Genomic DNA, 24,910 nt, shown 5'->3' on the forward strand with positions numbered 1-24,910 from the left:
CTGAAAGAGCGGAAAATATCTTTCAACTCCCTAACACTCTTCTCTATCTTCTTCACCTTCTCTTCAAACTCCGTAATTCTATCATCTGAATCTGAGGAATCAGAGGAATCACTATCCGACTCCACTTTCTTGCTCTTCTTTGACGGGCTTGCCTTGATACCCTCGACGTCTTGTATCCCTTCAATTAAAAAACTTCCAAGCTCGACATCTTGCAAGCCTTGCTCTTTATCTTCTGAAACTGTTGCGGTTTGGTATTGTTGTTAATGTTCTCCAGTCCAAGCAACTTTTTCGCCTTCTTAGCCTTCTTCTTGGCCTCCACTTCCTTCTCCATCTTTATCTTGCAGCGCGGGTAACTACAAGAACCATCACAGACCACTATACCTTTGCAGACGGCCTTGTGATTTGTCAGTCGTGGCTGGTGGCATCGAGTGCAAAATGATGATGCAGCCACTTGTGTCTTTTATAATAATAATTATTAATTTGAAATTATATTAAACACATACCTGTGGTAAAATTAATACGGTTCCGATTACGAGAGTAGAATGATTGATAATGATGAGATAATATCAAAAAAAAACAAATTACTTACTTGTGATGACTCTTGTTGTGAATCAACTTGTGGAGAAATCTGTGAAGCAATTTGTGTTTTTTTCGAAATTTTGGTGTAAAATGATGTGGGTGTATAATATCAATTTCTTGTTTAAAATTTTATTGAGCTAACCTTTTTTTATGATCACTTGCGGTGAAGTAGATATGAATATTCTTGATTTGTTTCAAAATTAACAATTTGTTTATGATTTGATTGAATAATTCTAACAAATTTATTTATATGATCTATATTCGTCCCAGAACTATTATCCATTCAATATGGTTTTTCTCAAAGCAATTTGAGTTTTTTCATCACATTCTAGTATCCATTTCTCGGGACAACTGTACAACAATAAAGGTTGTTGGTTGATACTCCATCTCCAAAGAAGTGACACTTCCTGAAGAGGAGACAGCAATTAACCCATTGATATTAATCTATTATTGTTTGAAGTTATGGTTTTTGCGGAATTACACGACAAATATTCGTTCTAGTAGGAATGATAACAAAACACTTCAAGAGGACACGGATGAAACGTTGCTTCTATGGTATTCACAAATACCAACTCATTGTGTGAATGGAGTTGTAGATCATGCAAGTAAATGTCCATCCATGAATGATAAGTATTCTGTGCACAATAGTGGCTGTGGTGGTCGGATGATCCATAAATGGTTCGTTAATATATTCATTCCTTTCATTTAATAATTTAATATTATTATTATAATACTATTCTTACACTATTCATATACTATCAATAATTTAAAATTAATGAAAATTCTCTAAATAATGATGGTGATGCTCAATTTTATGATGGAGCATTTTATCCAGATCAAAATTACATTACCAAACAAGGTTGTTTATTTTCATATGAATTCCATGTCCAACGAAAAAGTATTTATATCATGAAAAAGGGGTTCATGTCGTTTACTGATTTATCTGTTACTGCAACTCCTAATTACAGACATCGATTGAGATTTGGTGTCTTGACGGTGGATGGATTGAATGGAACTTTTGCCACAAAAAACACTTCCTTTCAATGTGCTTGCTTGCTTCTAAATTGTGGCTCATTGATCATCGATGATGATTTCAAATAATTTCGAAAACCATCTTTGGAATAAGTTAATTTCCACTGTTCATCAAAATTATCATCATCCAACAGCATGAAAACGTTCAAGATGGAACTTTTTTTCACACATCGATTTATAAAATACCTTAAAGACTTGCTTCAACATGTCTATGATGCCTTTCCATCATTATTTCTATTTGCATCTGATAGTGATATTGTGAAACAGTGTGGAACAGATGTCTATTATTATTTATGGTTTCAAAAATATTTCATGCTATTTGTGACCATTTGTGGATGCATTTCTTTGGTGTTACTCTTACCAATTTACTTGACAAGCAAGCATTACGACTATTCCTTTAAAGATTTTACAGGAACTACGATTGCGTTCATTGATGTTCACAAAAGTTGGTGGACTTTACTGTTTTACATTTTGAATGGACTTATTTCCATATTGGGTCTATTACTCATGTTGAGATTAAGAAAATTAGCTCGTCATATGATCAAAGGAAATTCCAATTTTGCAAGCCTTTATTTCAAATATTGACAAGAATCTCAAAGATAAGGAAAAATTATTGTAAGAATTGCAGGAAATGTTTGGAAAAGATGCGATTGTAGATTGTCACATTTGTTTGGATTTTGAGAAAATTACCACTCTCGAAAAACAGCTTGAAAAATTCCAGAGAAAACTTCGTCAAGCCATTGAACAAGAATCACAAACCACTCCATTCTCACTTTTAAGAAATTTGTGCTCTCAAATCTATTACAGAACACAATCCTATTCGAGTTATTGTGAAGAAAATATTCAACAAATTGAAAAACAATTATTAGAATTGAGAAGAGAAGAAAACATTACTGGAACTGGATATGCATTTGCAACCTTCTTTTCCATGACAACAGCCAAAACAGTTTGTGATGAATATGTGACTGATTTTATGGGATTTTTGATCTCTAAAAAGTACATTTCAAATACTCTTTCAAAATTGGTGAAATTCTTGAAACAATGTTTACCTATTGGAACAACTAGTCATCATTCAACGATACCAACAACAACACCAACCAGTGACCAGGAGAGTCGATCCTCTCAACAATATAACTTTGCACCCGCCTGTGAAGCATCCGATGTCCTTTTTGAGAATTTAAACATTTCCACTTCCAAAAGAGCTTCTCGTGTCTTGATTTCGAACATAATTTTATTTGTAGTGTTACTAGTGGTGTATACAGTTCTCATTTTGAACAGTTCTATTCCATGGTATGCCTCACAAAATAAGGTAAGAATTTATTTTTGAAAGTTTCATTGTTTCACAACATGTGAAATATTCACAAAATATATTCATAGACTGAAATTTATGGTTATGCTGAAAATGTTCTAAAGACACCTACAGAAATAACCTTTAAAATATTATTGGTTGTTTTGGAACTTTCTCCTGAAATTATTTCACTGATTAACGAGTTGTTTAAACCATTGGTGGAAAAATTGGTGAAATGGGAAAAGCACAAGACGAATATTCATAAGAGAAAAACAATTCTTAGAAGAACGACCTACTTTTTTGTACTGAGCACCATTATATTTCCATATGGTTGGACCTATTACAAATCTGTGTGGTAAGTGAATATGTAAATTACTAATTTTGGTAGTTTTTTTTGAAATCGATTTGAATATTAATTTTTGGTAATTTGAAATCTAAATTCACATACACAACAGGAGAATATTCAATTCACTACCACCCTTCAACAATGAAATTTACTTTTTCAACTTTATTAGCATTGAATTGATCATTTTAACCATTGTCTTGGCCATCACCTCAAAAGGTTTAGAAATGATTGTCAACACCATTTCAAGTATTAGAGATTATTTCAAAACTGGAGAATGGCATCGACCTGTATTCGACTATGAAGCTGAATACAGTATGAAAATTACCATGCTCATGATGTGTTTACTTTATGGAACTTGCATTCCTCTCATTTACATTGTTGCTTTACTGTATTTTATTTTAACATACTTGATTGACAAGTATTTGATCATGTATTGGTATGAAAGATCGATGGAAAGTAATGGAAATATTTTGAATACGGTTGTGGAAAATTTTGGAATTTGTTTTATATTTTTCCCATTTTCGATTATTGTCTTGTTGCCTGTCTTGTTGAAAAGAATTATGACAGCTGTGGTGGAAATTCCAATTTTGTTGATTATTATCATTGGATTGTATTTCATGACAAGAAAAACTATTGAGAGGGAAAGAGATGCAATTATTATTGCCTTAAATGAAAGATCTGAACAAGATCAACAACAATTATCAGTCACAGTCACACAAAATTCAAATATTGATGACAATAGAGATTCATTGTTAGACATTGAAAATGGAAAGGCAACGAACTTGTGTGAAGAAACACACGTTTCAGCTGAAAAGTCTGTGGATGAATCATCTGATATTCAAAACTTCTCTTCTCATCATGATGAATCAACATCCATTGAAATCAAAGATTCTACTCTTCAACACATCGACGAAAAAGATGCTGAAAATTCAAAAGACCAAAATCCAACCAACACTTGCATGATTCAAACAGAGAAAGATGATGACGATGATTTTGTCATTTTGACTGAGGCGGATTGGTTTGAACATTCTCTTCAAAACGCAACCTCTTCTCATTATAAGAAGGAATTTGAAATTTTCAAAGAATTCATTAATGGAAAAGAGGTTCGTGTGAGAGAAGGATTTGCATTTGGATGTCTCTCGATTGGCAAGACAATACAGACATCCATATTTGAGAAAGATATTGGGAGATCGAATTTCACAACAATAAATGTGCCAATGAAAGGTTTAACATGAGAATCTAGTTTTAATTATATTTATTATTATTGTTACAATTATTGTGGAGAAGTCTTTTTACATGATTGTTACAACTATGAAAGTCCATCCAACCTTGTAGAATCTTTTCGGTCAACTGTAGTGCTTTTCTTCTCCTCTTAACCTACATCGAAGGGTGTGCACGACAGACAGATCTGGAAGTTATTACACACTTGTGCCAGATAAATCTGAAGTTGAAATATCACTCATTGGAGATGTAATTGGTTCTACAAAATTGGCACACAATGTCTTGTTATTCTCAATCGACAACATCTCACAAGTATTACTTGGTGACATGGATAGGGAATGTTTCGATCCCATACTGTCTGCAGAATTGGTTGTGGACAAGTGCTTACTGGAGGCATTGTTTGCAGTCAATAGTTGTAAATTCTTTTCTGAGTCAGCTCTAAACAATTTCTGAACTTCTCTCATTGGATGATAAATACTTAAAATCAACACAATAAATACCAAAATTCCAATATTGTACAACATGTGGAAGAAATTCATTGAATAATTCCAACTCAATGAAATTGGAATGAAAATAAATCCAATAAATTGAAAGAATAAACTGAAAGTGAGTCCATATTGAATGGCCATTGCTTTTCTGAGAGCAACTTTTTTGAATTTGTAATTTCTAATTTGTTCCACACTCTTGACTTTTTCTTGTTCTAAATTCTCCTTCGAGTGGTGGTCTTTAGAAAGAGTTGTAGTCGAAGTGGTGTTGACGGTGGTCGAAGTGGCAGATTTTAACATGTTCTTAATTCGGCGTTTGCTGTCTTGCAATGATTGAGAAAGTTTTCTTCCGACAATCTGTTGTGAAGTAGTTCAATATCATGAACGAAGAGACACACACATGTGAATTCATTCAAACAATTGAAACTGTTCAAACTTACATTGAGGAGAATGGACACTGTCACAGTCGAACCAAAAAACAATGCTGCAGCACATAAAAAGAGAGCAAGGGTTGCATAATTCAAAGCAGCATTATCAATTGGTAATTTAGCAATCGAAAGAGCACCCATCAATATTGTGAATGCACAAAAAGCAACAAATAAGAATCCAAGAATGAAGAGAAATGAAATGATGAGTTTTTTGATTCTACCAAAAGTCACGTCACTAAATGTGTTAATCGCTCGACATGTCTCTGCACTGTTTGATTCATTTGTCACAAGAAATTCCAACATCATTCACACAACATATTCAAAACCATTTCCATTCGATGAATGAATAAATATCACACACACACACAACCAATTAATTAGACAACTTGTAGACACTTCTACTTACAACATAAAACAAATATGAGCCATCAACACAACTTCAACATAAATAGCCATATTCACAAAACATCGATCAAAAATCTTAATGACCACACTGGCGACTCTTCCTTCTGAAGGAACTGGATGCAACATGGCCACTTCACTCGCAATTCTAGTCAACATGTTAACACACACCAAACTTTCCAACACAAACAAAATGGAAAACAAAATGTGTTGATTTCTCTTCATGGTATTGTGTTGAACGAGATAGGAAATGACTGATGAGAGAAAAAGAATTCCAAAGATAAGGACGAAAGGAGAATTGAGGGAAATGACCACAATGTTGTAATCACCAAAGGGAGAGGTGGTTGTTGTGGTGTTACTCGAGTTGGCAGTGGTGGCAGTGGTTGAAAAGAGAGAAAGGAATTCGAAGTGTTCGAGAGTGGACATTGGAACTCGTCGGTGATTGATTTCAGAGAGATAGTGGTTGAGCAAATGTTCGATTAGTTGTTGAATAGTGCGGTTGTTGTAGTTGTGTCGTTGAAGGTGTTTTTGTTTTGTGTTGGGAATTGTTGGTGTGAAAGGAAAAATCTCTCAACTCTCATCACGGACCTTCTTTTCAACAGACATGAACATGAGATGACAGGTCTCATTTGAAAAGCAATTCATGCCAGTTCTTCCAAAAGAAAATCATGATATCCAAAGTTGTCTTTGTAAATCTTCGTGGACTGTTAACTTGCCATATCTGATTGACAACTGACGTTTCAGGCAAGATTGTTCTTTAGAAGGAGAGATGCGAATTTAGCATGAAAGGAACACTACTGTCATATTTAATTGAGCATTAAAGTTCTATTAGAGAACTAGTAGTTTCTGGTGGATCTTGTTGAGAATCTCCATCTACTGTTTTTCATCTTCACACTACTACTTGTTTTTGGTATCTAAATACTGAATCTACAATAGTTGTAGTTTTAAACAACAACAATTATGCACACAACCTCTTTAATGATCCAATAAGGATCGAATTTGCAAATCAGAGTCCGAATCTGTGTGAGCTACATTGGAGACTGTGTTTCCATGCTTTAACAAGTTGATGGCTTTTGCAATAACTTCTTGGAAATCTTTGATCGTATTTCGAAGTGCAAGTGTTGTGTGAGTACTTGTGGTGGAGAGTTTGGATGAAAAATCAGTCAAATCTTTTGGACTCAATACACGATGTGTGACAAGTTGTTGAATTTCCAAAGATCCCATCACAAAGTTTGCCGCACACGTCACAAAATACATCTTGTTGTAAGTAAAGAATCCGTAGAGTGTTTTGTGCATTTGAGAGACGTTGGTGTTGTCAGTTAATAGAATGTATTTCAAAAGCAAGGGAATAAGTTTGAATGCATAATTTTTGATGATCTCATTGTGAAGTTCTCTCAAGAATGTTCCCTCTTGTCTATTTTCAAGATTCAATAGTTGAGAAAATGTAAAAACAAATGTGGAAATGTAGTTGGAGACTGATTTGGAACCATTTTGACTTGGATCCAATCCTCCGCCAATATGATTTTCAATTAAACTCAAGATCAGATCGTCCAAAAAGTAGTAATGAATTGGATTTGTGAGATAATTTTCTGGATATAAAGTCCATGTAAAATTGAAAAGTCTGAATAATGCTATGAGCAAATCTCCTCTCTCATCCTCTGAAAAATGTCCTCTTAAATATGGTGAGTATTCTTCCATAACGGTTCTCTTATTCTTCATCCATTCTAATCTATTTTCATAAATATTGGATGAACTTAGATTGTAACAAAGTACAAAAATTGGAGTAAAATAGGTCATAAATGTTTGAGGGAATGGAACATCTTTCATGTCAGCAAATAAAATTCCAATCACATCTAACATGTAAGCATACGGCTGACACTCGACAAAATATCTTTGAAGATGTTGTGTAATTGCATTAATGTTGGGATCTACATTTTGAGATGCCATTAATTGTAACTCGAGCAAAAATTGGGATTCGTCAATTGTTTGTTCAACTCCCATCACCTTGCCAAAGCAAAAGAATTGGCATGCAATACGCAAAATTTTGTGTAAAAATGGATAAGTTAAAGGATTCTTGCAACCAATGGTTGTGATCATGACCTTCCACAAGTCTGAAATGTGGTTGCATAGTAAATGTTGATCAATATACCTTCCCCAATAATTGCTTAAATACAAAGATACATCATTGGTGTTTGTCATACAATTCTTCTTGACAAATAAATATAATATTTGAACGGTGTAATGCAAAATGCTCTCGAATAATTTGAGCATAATATTGAGAATAGTATCGTTGTTTTGTTCTTCACACGATCGGTTTGCATCAAATGCGTATAGTAAACTCTTGATCTTTCTAATCTCAAAATGTAAACTAATGGAAGCTTGTAAACTCTTCTCATTTTCATATACATCTCCTACACTTGGTTCATTGAGACTATTTTGTCTCTCTGTCAAAATACGCTCAATATTGGTTACAATATTCTGCAATAGCAATCCTAATAGGTGTTCTTGTGTTGAAGGGAATTCAGACAAGGCAACAATAATATGGCTCAATCCCTTGTATATCTTTTGTGAAACACTTGCTTCAAATTGATCCAATAAATGACCATCATGCATAGAAAGAACTAGATCTTTAAGCAATGTGGTGCTTGTATTTTCAGATTTGCTGGGAGAAGAAACTTGTTCACACAGAGAGGAGAAAGAAGCGGCTGACATGTGCATTAGTGCTTTCACATTATTATCTCTCTTTTGATTGGATCTATAACAAGTATCACAAATTAACCTTTCTTACATTCAGTACAAGAAACGAAATTACTTACAGTGAATGTTCCGCCTTCAAGGAATTTTTGAAGCCAGTTATCGAATTCACAGTAAAATTGATACACCAAATGATTGCATGTTCTCCTGATTGTGCAATTATTGCAGAAAATCTATCGATCAGTTGCATCATTGATTTCCAAATAGGAATGGCTACATGGGACTCCAATTTGGAAAATATACTACTTGCTTTTTTAACATTGGACAAGTTCGAAATCTGCATGCATGAAATGACTTTTTCTAACAGTGTCTTTTCAATTAAATCTCTATATGCATGTGCAGAAAGTAGGTTTTGAATCTCTGATATACTTTGATAAAATGTCACTAGCAAGTCTGCAAACTGTTGGACATGGGAAAAGAAAGATCCAAAATATTTTGCTGCCTCGTGTGAACGGATCATATCTCCAAAACTGTTCAAGGAAAAGAAAATAGACTCTAACAAACCAAAGTCTGGCAAGGTTGAAACTAATAGCTGTGCAAATTGGCCAATGTGATATTCACATTCATTGGAGGTAAGGAGAGAAGGTAGGGATTTCATGTATTGTGTCAATTGTTGAATATGGCCTCGCTTCTCGAGAGTAAGTAGTTTTTCCTCACAAACGTGCATAGCTTCCTCCCTTAGAATATAGTAGCCAGAAACGAAAACCTCTCTTGTGGAGTCTCTGAAAGTATCTAACTCTTCTCTATTTGTAGTTATTAGTCCCATGTACTTGACCGAGTCGTCAACTCCTTGAGTAATTGTATTTTCTAATAGAGGTTTGAAATACTCAATCAGTTCTAGCCGAAAATGAGATGATATGGTGTGTTGTAATTCAGGAGGAATAAATAAGGTAGGATCCAGAGTTCCAAGCTTGACAAAATCAATCTCACAATTTTGTAAATGATACCAAAAAGCATGCATTGTCTCTGCCAAATTTATGTTAGGAATAGATGTGAAACAAACACTCATTGCCAAAAATTGTTTTGCTTTTTCATCTACAATAGTCACTCCTGAAGGTAACATACGATGTGCTGAAATATATCTAATAGCATCCATGTTTATGAGCCATTCCGTTCCTTTATCTCCCAATGTGACACAAAGCTTGATAATTTCTCTACAAACTGCAAAACTTGTTTCTATAGACATAACAATCAACTATTGACAACATGATATTACTATTGGAACATACCATTTGATAAATTTGCTGCATGTTGTTCGAATATTGGTCTCAATTCTGATAGAGTGAGACCTAAATACTTTTTTATAACTCCAATATGTTTTGAGTTAATGTAAATGTTAAATATCTCGTTGATGCACTCCATTGTTGGAAAGAATAGGTCAATATTTCTTATAGAAATAATATTATAGAGAATTTGTAAAAGTGTATCGTCTTGATAAATAAATTTAGGAGAAATTCCAAAGACAACCCAGTTTTTCAGTATACTGATGGCATTAATTTTTAAATTTACAAAATAATTATATTTTTCCTCTATATATGATTTGTAAAATGAAAATTAACACGTTTGCAGTTCATAATAATGAACAACTACATACTTGCATCAAGAGGTAGCATCAAAATATGAGAAATGAAATTGAGAAGCCTGTCTTCCATCTTTTTAAATTCTTTTTTCAACTCTGCCTGTTCTGAATTTTCAAACATGTTCACACTCTCCATTTGCTCCAACAATAAAGAAAACCATTCAAGTGCGGGCTCCAAGATGCTAAGAGTGATTGTAAACGATCCATTTCCATTTAGTGCATTAAATAACGTGTTTGAGTCAAAACTTTGTAAATTTTGAATACTATTTCCAATATCAAAAATGACTAAACTGTTATTATTTGTCACGTGGCTCTTATATCGAAATGTTTCAGAAAAAATGTCCACTTGCTCTAAATCTGTATTGTTAGCGAGAATTGAATACAGTGAAAACATGGTAAGAGCAAGCAACAATCGACGCGTGACTAGTTTATCACTTGGTTTTCCTGTTAATAAATATCGATTGTAGAATAATGCGATAGATTTCAGTAAACTGCATCGTACCCATTCCATATTTTTGGCATCAAACGTTTGATAGGAATAGAGTATTTTCATATAAATAAGGTGAGAGCAGATAAATCTCTCATTTTCATCCTGAATACAGAAAATTTGAATCAAATTTCATGTGAGTTCATTTTTCACAATAATTCACACAAGGGTGAAAAGAATCATTATGGCATTTAGCACTGTAAAATTAAAACATACTTGTGGTAATGAATTCATCATTCCCTGTTGTTGATGAAAATCCATCAACAGAATATCAAACAAAATTTCCCATGCATCATCACGCTTCTTAAATTCCTGCAAAAAAGCATCCGCTTGTTTGTTCTGAGTACGCGAAAATTCTCGCATACCCTCCCGAACTTGCTGCATGAGAATTAACTTTTCCGATCGAAAATCACTACCAAAGATCAAGCCTTGATTCGAGGAGGGGAGCATTGGAATGTGGCGTACAGGTGCAAGTGCGATTGAATATTTATTTTAAAATGAATGATGAACGTGATAATGATAATTTCCCAACAATTTGCTTTTAATATTTTTTTGGCGCTCTCTGAAACATCAATAAGGCTCTTGCTTCGAAAAAATTGAACGGTTGAATTGGTACTTATAATGAACAGTCTGTTGAATTGGTGTTGAATAATTATATGGAACATGTTTCTCTCTGTGGAAATTAGATGGTCTTTCTTTTTGTCTAACTTGGTATGAATCTCTTCTTGTTTTGATAAAAAAATTAAGATTGGATGATTGTTATTTTTGGGTGACTCATTGACTTTTCAGGTCATCATGAGCAGTTGGCTATTGAAGTTAGACAATTTTGGACATTATACATTCACCTATCATCACAACCGCCACTTGTCATAATTCACTCAAAAAAAAAAGTGGAAATCGTCCAAATCGATCCAGACCCTTCAAGACGAATCTATCACAAACTCTGCCTCTCGACAGCACATCGCTGTTTGTGGTGTTAAAAAGAAGTCTTTATCAAACATTCGATCTTCTCCATTCTGAATAGACTTTCAAATGTCAGACAAGGACAACAATTCACAGCAAGATGTCTCGTCTACATCTTTTGCAAACAGAAAGGCTCTCTTTCAACAATTACAATCCACCTTGAATGCCTCCAACAATGTTGGTTCCAAATTTGGTGGACCCAAAGCAGCACAACAAGCAACAGTTGGCTCCTCCTCTTCCTCATCGTCGACATCCACCTCATCACCATCAAAAACAAGAGGAGGTGAAAGTGAATTTGATCGTCAATCTCCACCACCATCCTCGACATCCTCATCACAATCCTCTCCAAACTCATCCGTGAGTGGTGGTAGTAGTGGTAGTGTTGCAAGAAGAGAAGCTCCCAAGCTTCCACAAAGGAATGGATCAAACACTTCATCTTCGGATCAAAAGTCGACAAGTGTGGCCAATAATAGTAGTAGCAGTACGGTGGTGCCTCCAGCATTGCCTCCTGCTCGAAAGGGATCCACTACTACTACGACTATGACAACAATGCCTGAAGAAAAAGCTTTGACTCGTAAACCCAATGTTACTTTTGCTTTGGGTGAAACAAGTGTAAAATCAACAACACCATCACCATCATCCTCCAAACCATCGATTGTCATCTCGAACGACGATGAGGAGGATGAAGATCGCATTGAAGTTCGAGAACGTGTCTCCGATGTGGATGGAAGTGGTGATAGTAGCGATGAAGAAGATGACAACACGACGATGACGACAACGAGCAGCAGTACTAGTAGTGGTAACAGTGGTGTTGGAAAGACGACTTCTTCCAATACATTCAAGTCAATATCAGCAGCTGTCGGAGACTCCACTCAAAACTCGAAGCTCAGTAGTCATCCTACAAACAACAACAACACGAGTGGTGTGAGTAGTAGCAGTAGCAGCAGTAGTGGTGATGGTGGTATGAGTGTTGTCAAATCGACAAATTCCACATCTTCTCAACAACAACCACCAACCACCACAATGAATACAGTTTCTGCGCTCAAGAATTCAAGTTTGTGGAATCAAAAAGTAGCACAAAATAGCTCTTCTTCCAAACCAGTATCTCCTCTCAACTCGAAATCATCCTTCTCCTCCTCCACCTCAACAACAACAACAACCGATTCCTATTCCAGTAAATTACAAAAAGAGAGTGCTTCCAATGCCTCTTCTTCTTCTTCCTCACAACAACAACAAGTTCAGAAAAAGAAGGAGGATGATCCCACTGCAAATTTACCAGAAGGTTGGTGTGCCTATTACGACTCGACACGATGTGCCTATTATTATCACAATGAAGTGACTGGAGCAACGACTTGGAAGAAACCTCATGTTGAGAAAGAATCGGAAAGCTCTATGAACACTACTTCCAAACTTCAAACTCTTCCTCCTCAACTCGAGAATGATGAATTGGAAGAGGGATGGACAGCTTATTTCGATTCTGGAAGAAATGCTTTTTATTATCATCATGAAGCGACCGGAAAGACCACTTGGAAGAAACCTTTGAAGAAGGAAATGAACAGCAGCAGCACCTCAACCACCACGAAACCTCCAGTGCCAACCACGAAACCCATCAAACCCACTCTACCCATCATGAAACCCACTCTACTCATGGACGGCAAACAAACCACAGAATATGAAACTTTTCTTCCAATGGTTCCTGTAAAACCTATTCGAAAGAATTCAGCAAACTCTCTCGAGAAGCAACAACAAGAACCAGTTTCGAGTGGTGCTTTCCCATCGACTCAACCACCCTCTGTACCATCCAACAAACCCTCACGAAGTGTGAGTCCTAAAACAGCAACAACCACAACAACTTCAAGTGATTCCACTACCACTTCTGATAGTGTGTCTCGATCAGTTCCACCTCCATTGCCAAGTGTGGGTGCGAAACCAAGCATTGGGGCTAATCGATCACCACCACCTTCAGTGCCTTCAAACAAACCAAAATTAATGGATTCTTCTTCTTCGAGTGGTGGTCATTTGGAACATTCAGGTGATGTAGACAAGAAGGCCACGGTGATTCGAACAGATACAATATTGCAACCTCAACTGATGCCATCTCCTCCCAATGAGGATCATCAACCAAGTAGAAAATCCTTTAGTGCAAGTTCTGGAGGAGCTTCCTACAATCGTTATCAACCAGCTCCTTCAGATTATCAACAAGATTTCCGTGTTCGTCAATTGGAGGATCGTAACATGTGTGACGACTTGACTCTTCTTCTCATGGACACTAATAAGGGAAGAAAGAAATCAGTGGAAAGCAACGTCAATACTACGGCTAATGAGTTGACAGATATTGATTTGACCAAGATTCTCTCCAATCGTTATTATCAAAACGAAATTTACACTTGTGTTGGCCCAGTGATTTTATCACTCAATCCCTACAAGAATGTTAAGGGATTGTACAGTAATGAAACCAAGGCCTTGTTCCACTCTCACATTCCCTACGAATTGGCTCCTCACATCTATTCATTGGCTGAAGATACGTATCGAACTCTTTTGGAACATGCGACGACCACATCGAATAAGAATTCATTAGTGGAGACAAGAAATGGTACTAAAAAGAGACCTCCTCCACCACCAACAGAAGAACAACAGCAACAAGTGGATGAATCTTTCATTATTAATGATTTTAGTATTTCAGAAGGAATTGGTGTTGGACAAGCCATTATCATCAGTGGTGAATCTGGTTCAGGAAAAACAGAAGCTGCTAAAATTATTATGGAATACTTGGCAGCTGTCTCAATTTCTGGATTAGAGACACAAAGAATTAAGGATTCCATTCTGCAAAGTAATCCATTGTTGGAAGCATTTGGTAATGCCAAGACTCTTCGAAACAACAACTCTTCTCGTTTTGGTAAATTCACAAATCTCTATTTCAACTTTAAGGGTCAATTGCAGGGAGCTGAAATTTTCACACTCCTTTTGGAGAAGGCCAGAGTGGTCAAGAGAAGATCTGGAGAGCGTAATTTCCACATTTTCTATCAACTCTTATCGGATGAGTATGTGAGAAAACAATTGGGTCTTGGTTTCCCTGAAGAATATCACTATCTCAACAACAACTTGATCACCGTGAATGCCATCGATGATTCACTCGAATTTGAGAACACAAAGAAAGCGATGGAACTCGTTCAAATGTCCATTGCAGAACAAATGGCTGTATTCAAGGTTGTGGCAGCAATTTTACAGCTCGGTAACATTAAATTTTCAAGCATTGAAGATCCAGAAGAACGTAAAGGACGTGGTATTGCTCCGGGAGTGAGAGCTTGTGATGTTTCCAATGAAATTGCTCTTAAAACTACTGCCAATACTCTACAAATGGATCCTGAAGTGTTGAGAAAGAGTTTAATCACAAGAACCATTCGTATGGTTGGTAATCCAACTCCAATCGAACAAAATCAATCTGTGGAACAAGCAGAATTCAACAGAGATACATTGGCAAAGAATATTTATGAACGTCTCTTCCTTTGGTTGGTCAAGAGAGTGAATCGTTCTCTGAGAGTACCTGATTATGACGATTTTGTGAACAAGACCAATCGTGAGACCTACTTTAATATTGGTATTTTGGATATTTTCGGATTTGAAATTTACTCTTCGAATATAGGTACTGGTAAAGCTGGTGGTGAGAATGAGAACGATTCTATACCCAATGACAAGTTGAAGAACGGTTTTGAACAATTGTGTATCAACTTTGTCAATGAAAAGATTCAAAGTGGTGTTCAAAAGTCCATCAAGAAGGAACAAGAAGAGATTAAGAAGGAAATTTATGGTGACGACTACCAAACCCAACCTTCACATCTTGTTGTTGATGAAACCCAACAACGAAATACCAAATTTGATTCAGAATCTGCCATTCAACTCATTGCTGGTAAACCACTCAGTGTTTTCTCCTTGTTGGATGAAGAGAGTTTATTCCCCAATGGTAATGATGTAAATTATGTTCAAAAGATGAAAACCAATCTCAAACATCCTTACTTTAAAATTCCAAGATTGGCTGAACCTGTAGAATTTGAAATTGAACACTTTGCAGCTGCTGTACGATACAACACTTCTGATGGATGGGTCGATAAGAACCGTGACACACTCTTTGAAGATTTACTATTCGCCATGCAAACAAGTAAGGACCATCTCATCATTGCTCTTTTCCCTAAAGGAGAACAATCCAATGATGTCTTGTCAAAGAACAAATCTCTTGGTGGTAGCAAATTGCAACAAACCACAGCTGCAAAGTTTTTGAAAGATGTTGGTAAATTAATGCATCAATTGAATTCATGCAGTTTGAAACATCACCATATTCGTTGCATCATTCCAAACTATGAGAGAAGAGCAGACGATTTCCAGACCGATGTTATCAATCATCAAGTGAAATATTTGGGTGTTTTGGATACTGTCTTGTCACGAAAAGGAGATGTTGGATCCGCAGTGGGTTACAATATTAAGATTCCATACGATGTCTTTTTGGAACGATACAAGTTGTTGTGTCCTGACACATTCCCCTATTGGGAAACATTCATCACCAACAAGTATGGAAATGTTCCAGAATTCACCACTGAACACAAAAAGGAAGCCGTTCAACAAATTTTGAGTCAGGAAATTATTGGCATGACCAATCCAGAAGATTTTTTCCTCGGTAAAAACAATGTCTTACTCCAATCGGCCGTTCAATTGTTCCAACTCGATGACATGGTTCGAAATCAAAAGCATGAAATGGTCAAGAAGATTCAAAATGCATTCAGAAAGTATCGACAACGAAGAGCTGACAAGTTGGATGAAATGATGAAGAAGGCCATGCAATCCGATAAAGAATCTTCCAACAAGACAGCCATTGTCGAGGAACCAGAAGAAGTCATTCTTCGCCACGATGGTTTCAGAACCAATAACTTTGGAGAGAATAAGAAACGTGTGCTCATTACTGGTTCTGATAAGAGAAATATTTATTTACTCGATTCCACATCAGCAGAATTGGAACAACTTCGAAAGATCCCTATTCGAGATATTTCTAAAATTTATATTTCTCCATATTCTGACAATTACATTATTTTCAAGATGAATAATTCAGAGGAAGTTGGAGATGAATTGTTAGATCTCGATAACAAGTGGGAATTTTTGGAAGAGTTCAACAAATTAATCGAATCCGCTGCTGCCAAAAACAAGGGTGAACATTTTACAAAGGTTGAAGTCACTAAGGAAATAAGTATTTTCAATAACAAGCCAGATGAACGAGGAGTTCAGAAATTCACTGTTCAGTTCGTACCATCTCCGTACAACCTCAAGAAGACTGTCACAGCTGAAGCTTTCCTTGATGAACATGAAAATAGAGTGATGGTCGTTCACACCTTCACTCAAGCCGATATTTATAATCAACGAAAGTTGAGAAGAAAGATCTCTCTATTCGGTAAACACGACCCAAACAGAGATTACTTGAGAATGAACTTTAGTGAACTGATGAATCAATTGAAAAAAGACTATGGTGACAGTAAGGTCATATTCTCTGGCGTTGTTTCCAAATACAACAAGAGATTTAAGAAGCAAGACAGAATTTTGATGGTCACAGATAAGGCAGTTTACAATATTGATCCAAGTGGAGGTTATATGGTCAACAGACGTATTCCAATTACACAAATTACTTCTGCCACTGTTTCTCCATACTCTGACAACTTCTTTGTGATTGATCATCCAGATCAAGATGTTTTGAGTGAAAGTGCCAAGAAGACTGAAATTTTGGAATCCATCTATGACTCTTATCAAGAATCTTGCAGTCAACTGTTACCAATTAAGGTTGTCACTCAACACCAAATCAACCTTGCTAAGAAGGGTACAAAAGAGGTCGATTTGGAATGGATTCTTGAGCCAGAAAATCAAGAACAATTCCTAGTGACTACTTTGGTACCTGTTCAAAATGGTGCTGAGATTCACGTTGTCTCTGAATCTGATGCTGACTCTGACAAGGCACACAATGATTTAGCTGTCAGACAATCCATGACAAGAAAGTCAGTTCGTGCTGGAAAAATGGCCAAACCTGGAGACATGGATGAAGTTGAACTCAGTGATGTTTTTGGTGGTTTGAAGATTCGTCGTAAGGATTCTGTTCTTGTGTGGTTCCAAGGTGATTATTTGAATTTGAAAGAAAATCCAAAATTCTGTGAAATTATTCGTAAGCATGATCCTGAATGGAATGGGCAAATCTTGTTCTCCAACTTGATGACAAAGGTCAACAAGAGATTCAGAACTCAACCAAGAAAAATTGTCGTAACTCCTAATTATATTTACACTGTGGATGATGAAAAGTTGACCATCAATCGTGTAACTCCAATCAAAGACATTTCTGGAATTTCTGTGAGTACCATGCGTGACGCCTTCTTTGTCATTCATTGCCCAACCGATCATGATTTGTTTGCTTCATGTAAGAAGAAGACTGAACTTATTAGCGTTATTTGTGACGCCTACAAAGACAAGTACGGAATGGAATTATCCGTCAATGTTGAAGACAAGTTTATTTACAAACCAAGTACCGATGTGAAGGGTGTCAAGACCATTGAATTCAAACACGATCCAACGGTAAAGGTTCCAGTATTGACTCCAACCAAACTTGGATGTCTCATTCTCGTGAACAATACTGATCCTGAAAAGGTGAAACAAGACCTGCCAAATGCCAAAAACCAAAAACCAACCACTGTATCTTCCTTAAAACTTTACGAAGGATCAGACGAAAGAGGTATTCAAGATAAGGTCGATTCTATCTATAGCGGTAGAAAGGGACGTAACAGAAGAACTCTCATGCGTGAATATATGGGAGATTATTTGAGACTCGAAGGTACACAAAGAATGAAGAAGATATTTGACAGAAATGGTGATAAGGAATTGTTGTTTTCAGGACAAGTACTCAAGTATAACAAGCATTTCAAAAAACAATATCGTTTACTTGTTGTGACCGATATGAATGTGTACAACATTGATGAACAAGAATTTAAAATCAAGAGAAAGATTGGTCTCGATGAAATTACAGGTGTTTCAGTATCTCCATTTGATGACAATGTGTTTGTGTTGCATTGTCCAACAAGTGGTGACTATTTACTCGAAGATGAAAAGAAGACTGAAATTATTGCTGCTCTGCAAAATGCTAAAGCCAGACACCACAAACAACAACTCAAGATTAATGTCGACGATCAATTCAATTTTGCTCCAAATCTCTCCACAACCATGCCTGTCACCTTCATCAGTGACGACCATGCGAAGGAAACATGGGCCGAGAATAGAAGTAATGCTCTTGTGGTGCATGTGAAGAGACAAGAACCTGGAGTGGTTTTGGAAGCTGCTTATGTTTATGTGAACGATGAATCGAAACCTATTGAAGTTAAATCTACTCCAATTCTCATCAAGCTCAAGAAGAGATGGACCTACAAGTTACAAATTCGTTTCTATGTCAATGAATTCCTTTCTGGATGTGAATTCCATGAAAAGTTGGATACTGTATCTTCTCGTGTGGAATATGTTTCTAAGGTCGTTGATCTTGAACCTAAGGAAGAACGTTATGTGATTACATTACCTGAAAGAAAAGTCATTTGGAGTTTGTTGTCTAAAACTCGTGTGAAATGTAAGCTTGTGGATAGTACTGGAAAGGTATTACTTGCTGTGAGATTTGTCTATGACATTAATTAAGAATAAATGAATTTTAAAGGAATTTTAAATGAATTTCTGTGAATGAACGTTTTTTGAAATTAATGTCATCGTGGTTGTGAAAACAAGTTGTTGAACATTTTTAACCTTACCTCATCAAACAAGGAAGCTTGGAGGATTGTTCCATTTATTCTTATTCATAACAGTAAAGGACAACATGATTTTGTTTGCTCATGAGTTCTCATAAAAGTAAAGGAAATGATTTGTTTTCCCGTCAATTGTCAGGTCTTTTCATCCACCGAAAGGGTCTCAACTTAAAAAATCCAAGCTCGAATCACCATGAGCCAAACACAATCTTCCTTGACCACGGTCACCAAAAAACCTATTCGTGGTCTTTTAATTGATGACCTTGTCGAACTCTTCATTCTAGAAGGTCAATCCTTGCGTAGGTTTTTTCATATATTTTGGATTTTTTCTGAACTCTCAAATTGAATCAATTCATGATTGACCATGATGATGATCAAATTCATCATTATCAACCTCCTCCTATTTGAATCATGGATCCACCACATGAAACAATAATGACAAAAGCTCCAACGGATGTCAATGGTTTATCCGATCCCTACGTCTCTATTTCGACCACTTCCAAATTGGCTCTTCAAAGCAGTAATCATGGAGGATCGGAATCGGTCGTATTCAAACCAATTGCTCAAACGAAGGTAAGTATTGTTGTTGTTGTTGTTGATAATGATGAAAATCTCATTTCACACACATGTATGATTCGATATGATGTCATGGATCATCATCATCCTGACACACTTCATGAATGTGTGTGTGTGTGGCCAATCATTTGACTATTCATGCCATCAATGAATGTTCAAAATGACCACGTTAGGCCGTTTACAAGAGTTTGAATCCAGTGTGGAATTCTCGTTTCTCCATCTTGTACGATTCCATTTTGTTGTTTGATTCCATTCGTTTGCATGTGATGGATAAAGACTTGTTGAGTAAGGATGATTTTGTAGGTGAGATTTGTATTGATCTTTCACAAACCTCTCTTGTGAATACCGTGAAGAAGGAAAGTAAAAGCATTAGTCCACAGCATGTGCAATCAAAGATCGTTTATGAATATTCCATTTATAGAAATGATCCATTGTTGAAATTGGTGAATTCTAAAGTGAATGCAATGATGACTCAAAGTACTTCATCCAGTCCCAGAGCATCCACCAATTCTGATGAGAGCTTGAAATTGACTGCATTTTCATCTCCTTCATTGAGTGGATTAAATTTATTCATTCCACTCAATTGGACTCAAGTGACAAGAGAAGCTCCAGAATTTGGAATTATTCCTGATTCATCTATTCCATGTGTGACATTTATTAATGAAAGAGGATTCAAAGATGAAGAAAATTTGCATGTGGAAGTTGGTGAGCATGTCACTTTTCAATGTGTCACTTTGCATTGTCAAAGTGAAATGTCATTGGAACAAAAAATTGAACATGTTTTTCGAGAACAAATCATTGGAAATTTACAAAAATTGCATTCTTCTCCCATTGAAATTGTTTTTGAAGAACAGAGTCACTCTGCTGGAAAATTATTCGAAAAAGATTCCACTCTCTTTTATTACCATATTCAATATGTTTACAAAAATAGAAAATATCATTTAGAAGAACCAGGAGTCAATGCAAGATATTTCTTCATTACCGGAAACAGTGGAGACAGTGATCGTGCTCTCATTGTGAAATTTGCCACCGAACATTCTGTCTATGAAAGTTCTACCTTACTCGACAAAAATGGAAATAAGGATCATTCCTTAATGAGTCGTCTCAAGCAAGCAACTAGCACCAACACTTCCAATCCATTGCAAGGTGGTGTTCTCTTTTCCACAAAACCAAAATTCTTTGACACCAAACTCGTAAGTGGAGATAAAGACATTACTCCACAAATTTCATTGCATCCCATTGTGAGAGAATTGCAACAAGTATTGACCAAATTGAGTTTTGATTAAGTGTGTTTTTGGTGTATGAATAATTTCAAGTATTGGTGTTATAATTTTTACCATTCCAATCTTTTCCAAATAGCAGTCAATTGAGATAACACAAATGCAAGTTCACACACCCAATAATTGATTGCCACATGCAAGATTTTACAATAAACACTTGATCCATTTCTCAAAAACCTCCTTTTTTGAATTAGGAAACAAGTCAAATCAAGAACCATGATGGTGCAAGCAGAGCTTCGAATTTCCCTTTTCGGAATTTTGAATTTTTTTGAACAATAAAAAAAAATGAAAGTAGAAATAACAACAAGCCACACACGAGTAAGCCTTGTTGCAGTGATGGCTTGCATCGTGTGTACGATGATGATGATGATCGGAGGAGGAGGAAGTTTGTGGATGGTTCAGGCTGAAAAATCAACGTGTGCTCTCAATGCTCAATATCCAACCAGTTATACCCATTGTGCTGGTATTACTTGTGGGGCAACATCGGCCATGGTGTTTGCTACACCCGGTGAAGATGTAGATACAAGAATAACAACCAGATCTGTTTTATCATCAAGTACTTCTACAACTGGATCTTACATCACTTCAAACACTCGATCAGTCGTGGAGCAAACTCAAGCCACTGATCTTGCATCGGGTGTATTGCCTCTCTCTGTGGGTTGTCCATGCGATCCGGTGAGAGATGTTGGAGCTCGTTTCACTCAATGTGATAATAGTACTAATACAAAGGCTGCTTTCTTCTTTTTCAAGCCTCCTGCCGTGTGTACGGGATATAATTTGCCTGCACCAGTCACTGGTATTCCTTGTGATATGATTTGTGAGGAAGGAACTCGTTTGGAAATGTCGAGTAAGACTTGTCTTCATTGTGATCCGGGTTCCTATGCTCATTCTGGAGAGTTGAGTTTGAATACTTGGATTGCTACTGGAACAGATGCCAATGTGGGTAAGTTTAGTAGAAGTTGAAAGTTTTATTTTTCATTTCGGGAATATATTGTTGTGTGTTTTACAATATTGTCATCTTGTTTTTTAACCACACTTTGGACATTAATGGTTACTAGAAAAACCAATTCTTCCTCCACAAATGAGGACTTATTGTACAAACTTTGCTTGGGCACCAACATGTTCTCCTTGGCAACCACGTGGTGATTATATTGACAGTGGTGACAACAGAAACAAACCATTCTCAAAGAACTACCTTGAATATTCTGCTGAAATTTCTCAAACAGCTGTCAATAAGGGACTTGCTAGCATTTCATTTGAATATCAAGTGGATGCCGAACAATACTATGACTTTTTATACTTTTATATGGATGGTAGCTCTGATTATTTGGTTAAGGCTGATCGACAACTCTCTTGGAAAAAAGTCAGCTTCCCAATTACCAAAGCAGGATTCCACACATTCCAATGGTTATACAGCAAAGACTCTTCCAAAGATGAAGGTGAAGATCGTGCCAAGATCAGAAATATTTCAATTATGGGAGCAGTTGACAAGGAAGTTGTCACTCGATGCGAAAATTGTACCAAAGGAACTTATTCTAATGGTACTCATCCATGCTTACCATGTCCACCTGGTACTTATCAAAACGAAGAAGGAATGTCCTCATGTAAGGCATGTCCTCCTGGACATACTTCCTTCTCTGGTGCCACAGAATGTTTCATGGCTAATGTACCTTGTACAAAGAATGATTACTCGTTCAGATATGGATCTATCTGTGAAAATAACAGAAGAACCATTGACTATTTCTGGATTTTACCAAAAGTTTGTAACGAGTCAAGAAATGACAGTGAACAATTACCACCATCTTCTACTGCATTATGCAGCGAAACCATCAAGTGTGGCCTTGGTATGAAAAAGACAATTGTTGGAAACTCTCAAACTTGTACTTATTGTGAACCTGGATTTTTCAATGATCATGACAATCGTAACAATAATGATACCGACATTCATGCAAGATCTATCCATCATGCTGAAACGGAATGTGAACCTTGCAAGAGCAATGAGGCTTCTCGTTTCAAAATTCTTCACCTTTATGATGTAATTGGTGATGTGAGCACTTCATATACTTCATCTTGTGTTGGTGAATGCTTGACTAATGTGGGATGGAGAGATTTGGGATCTGCTGGCTTAGATTCTGGTGTTGGAAATGGAAAATCAGTCACTCGTTTATCATTTACTAATTTACCAAAAGTAACATTGGAAGAGGACATTACTCCATCATTCAGTGTCAGATTGTTCCTTTCGTGTCCTATCAACAGTGGAAGTAGAGTTGACTTTTTAGTTGATGGAGTCGCCAGAAAGTCTGTTCAATGTAGTGGATGTAAAAAATTCGAAGAGGATGAATACGAAGTAGAAGAAGATTGGCAAACAGTTGACATTCCACTTACAATGACCGAACGTAAGAAGGATCAACTGTTGTTCGATATCAACTTTGTAACTTTGGACGCTCCTACATCATTGAACGAATCTTTCACTTGTAATCGTGCTGTTGTATCCAAGGTATCACTCAGTGGTGTTTCAGGTAACGTTGGTGGTGCCGTTCTCTGCAATACTTGTGCAGGAGGTCAATATCCAAAATTGGACAAGTGTGAATCTTGCTCTGCTGGTTACTACTCTGCTCCAGCAAGTGCTAACTGTTCAATCTGTGACGCCAATCAGTTCAGTTATGCCTCAAGTGATAAGTGTTATAACTGTGGTAAGGGACAAACCAGTTCAAAGGGCAGTTCAACTTGTTCATGGACGAACAATGAAGTTTGTGTGTCAACCAACAAATTAGACTCAACTTCACAACGCTTTGAATTCCAAAAGTTAGGTGCACTTTTAGGTAACACTCGTTTCTTCACCACTTCCATCATGGACGCCTTTTTCTATTTTGATGTGTGCAAGGCCAACAATGCAAGTCAAGTGGGTCCACGTAGCTCCATGACCATTGGTGGTGGTCGACCAATGTTGACCATGTTTGATTTTGATCAAGCCACTCAATTATTTGCCATGATGAACTCGTTCTCAGAGCAATATGCCATGGCTGACAATTGCCCACCAGGATCCTACGCATGTGTGAAATATAGAAACGGTCAAGTGGTTGATTTTGGTAACTCCATTTCAATGGAAACTATTTATGATACTTCACCAAACGTGAATAATGTGGGAATTTCTATCACTGTGCAAAACTATCAAAATGTTTGTTTCAACAATGTTACAAAGAAAGACGGACCTGCAAAGATTACCATTGTTGCCATGTGTACTGTGGATAGTTCCACTGAGTCTTCACTTGCTGATAATCCTCGTTTGAGAGCAGTGGACGACACTGGCTGCAATTTCCGTTTGGATACTCTCTCAATTTATGGATGCCCATTGTGTGCTGAGAGTGATTTCACACGACTAGAAGGAGAATGCAATAAGGACACCAAGACTAGACCCATCCGATTTACAAGAAAGGAAGGTTTGCAACACAAGTGTGCCAGAGGTCCAAATGATCTCACAAATGATGTGAAAACAGAGACATGCGAACCATTGTCCATCGAAACACCATATTGGATTATTGGAACTGTGTTGGGAGTTTGCTTGGTTATCCTTGTGGGTATCTCTATTGTTGCTGTATTCTTGTTCTTCAAGTATAGAAGTATTTCGAAGAAGTATGATCAATTAAGAGATGAAGAGACAACCACGAATCAACAGTTGTAATGCGAT

The 24,910-nt window shown here is 36.6% G+C and overlaps 7 protein-coding genes across 7 annotated transcripts; 5 read left to right on the forward strand and 2 right to left on the reverse strand.

The window, feature by feature from the left end:
- Positions 1–1,746: 1,746 nt before the first annotated feature.
- Positions 1,747–2,196, forward strand: FDP41_008024 (uncharacterized protein; the record flags this gene model as incomplete). The annotated part of the gene is made up of 1 exon (XM_044711834.1): positions 1,747–2,196. The coding sequence occupies one exon, from the start codon at positions 1,747–1,749 to the stop codon at positions 2,194–2,196; it is 450 nt and encodes a 149-aa protein (XP_044568822.1).
- Positions 2,197–2,242: 46 nt separating this feature from the next.
- FDP41_008025 (uncharacterized protein) lies at positions 2,243–4,480 on the forward strand (the record flags this gene model as incomplete). Its single annotated transcript, XM_044711835.1, has 3 exons — positions 2,243–2,920; positions 2,989–3,254; positions 3,355–4,480. 3 exons carry the CDS (start codon positions 2,243–2,245, stop codon positions 4,478–4,480), a joined length of 2,070 nt encoding a protein of 689 aa, XP_044568823.1.
- A 183-nt stretch (positions 4,481–4,663) lies between these two features.
- FDP41_008026 (uncharacterized protein) lies at positions 4,664–6,207 on the reverse strand (the record flags this gene model as incomplete). Its single annotated transcript, XM_044711836.1, has 3 exons — positions 4,664–5,308; positions 5,392–5,647; positions 5,786–6,207. 3 exons carry the CDS (start codon positions 6,205–6,207, stop codon positions 4,664–4,666), a joined length of 1,323 nt encoding a protein of 440 aa, XP_044568824.1.
- Positions 6,208–6,756: 549 nt separating this feature from the next.
- On the reverse strand, positions 6,757–11,051 carry FDP41_008027 (uncharacterized protein; the record flags this gene model as incomplete). The annotated part of the gene is made up of 5 exons (XM_044711837.1): positions 6,757–8,536; positions 8,598–9,711; positions 9,765–10,064; positions 10,130–10,706; positions 10,818–11,051. The coding sequence occupies 5 exons, from the start codon at positions 11,049–11,051 to the stop codon at positions 6,757–6,759; spliced, it is 4,005 nt and encodes a 1,334-aa protein (XP_044568825.1).
- Positions 11,052–11,633: 582 nt separating this feature from the next.
- FDP41_008028 (uncharacterized protein) lies at positions 11,634–19,262 on the forward strand (the record flags this gene model as incomplete). The annotated part of the gene is made up of 1 exon (XM_044711838.1): positions 11,634–19,262. One exon carries the CDS (start codon positions 11,634–11,636, stop codon positions 19,260–19,262), a length of 7,629 nt encoding a protein of 2,542 aa, XP_044568826.1.
- A 297-nt stretch (positions 19,263–19,559) lies between these two features.
- FDP41_008029 (uncharacterized protein) lies at positions 19,560–21,228 on the forward strand (the record flags this gene model as incomplete). Its single annotated transcript, XM_044711839.1, has 3 exons — positions 19,560–19,665; positions 19,812–19,939; positions 20,116–21,228. 3 exons carry the CDS (start codon positions 19,560–19,562, stop codon positions 21,226–21,228), a joined length of 1,347 nt encoding a protein of 448 aa, XP_044568827.1.
- A 279-nt stretch (positions 21,229–21,507) lies between these two features.
- FDP41_008030 (uncharacterized protein) lies at positions 21,508–24,904 on the forward strand (the record flags this gene model as incomplete). Its single annotated transcript, XM_044711841.1, has 2 exons — positions 21,508–22,165; positions 22,281–24,904. 2 exons carry the CDS (start codon positions 21,508–21,510, stop codon positions 24,902–24,904), a joined length of 3,282 nt encoding a protein of 1,093 aa, XP_044568828.1.
- Between the last annotated feature and the right edge of the window lie 6 nt (positions 24,905–24,910).

This window comes from Naegleria fowleri, assembly GCF_008403515.1.
Source record: "Naegleria fowleri strain ATCC 30894 chromosome Unknown tig4, whole genome shotgun sequence".
NCBI classification, from domain to species: Eukaryota; Heterolobosea; class Eutetramitea; order Acrasida; family Naegleriidae; genus Naegleria; species Naegleria fowleri.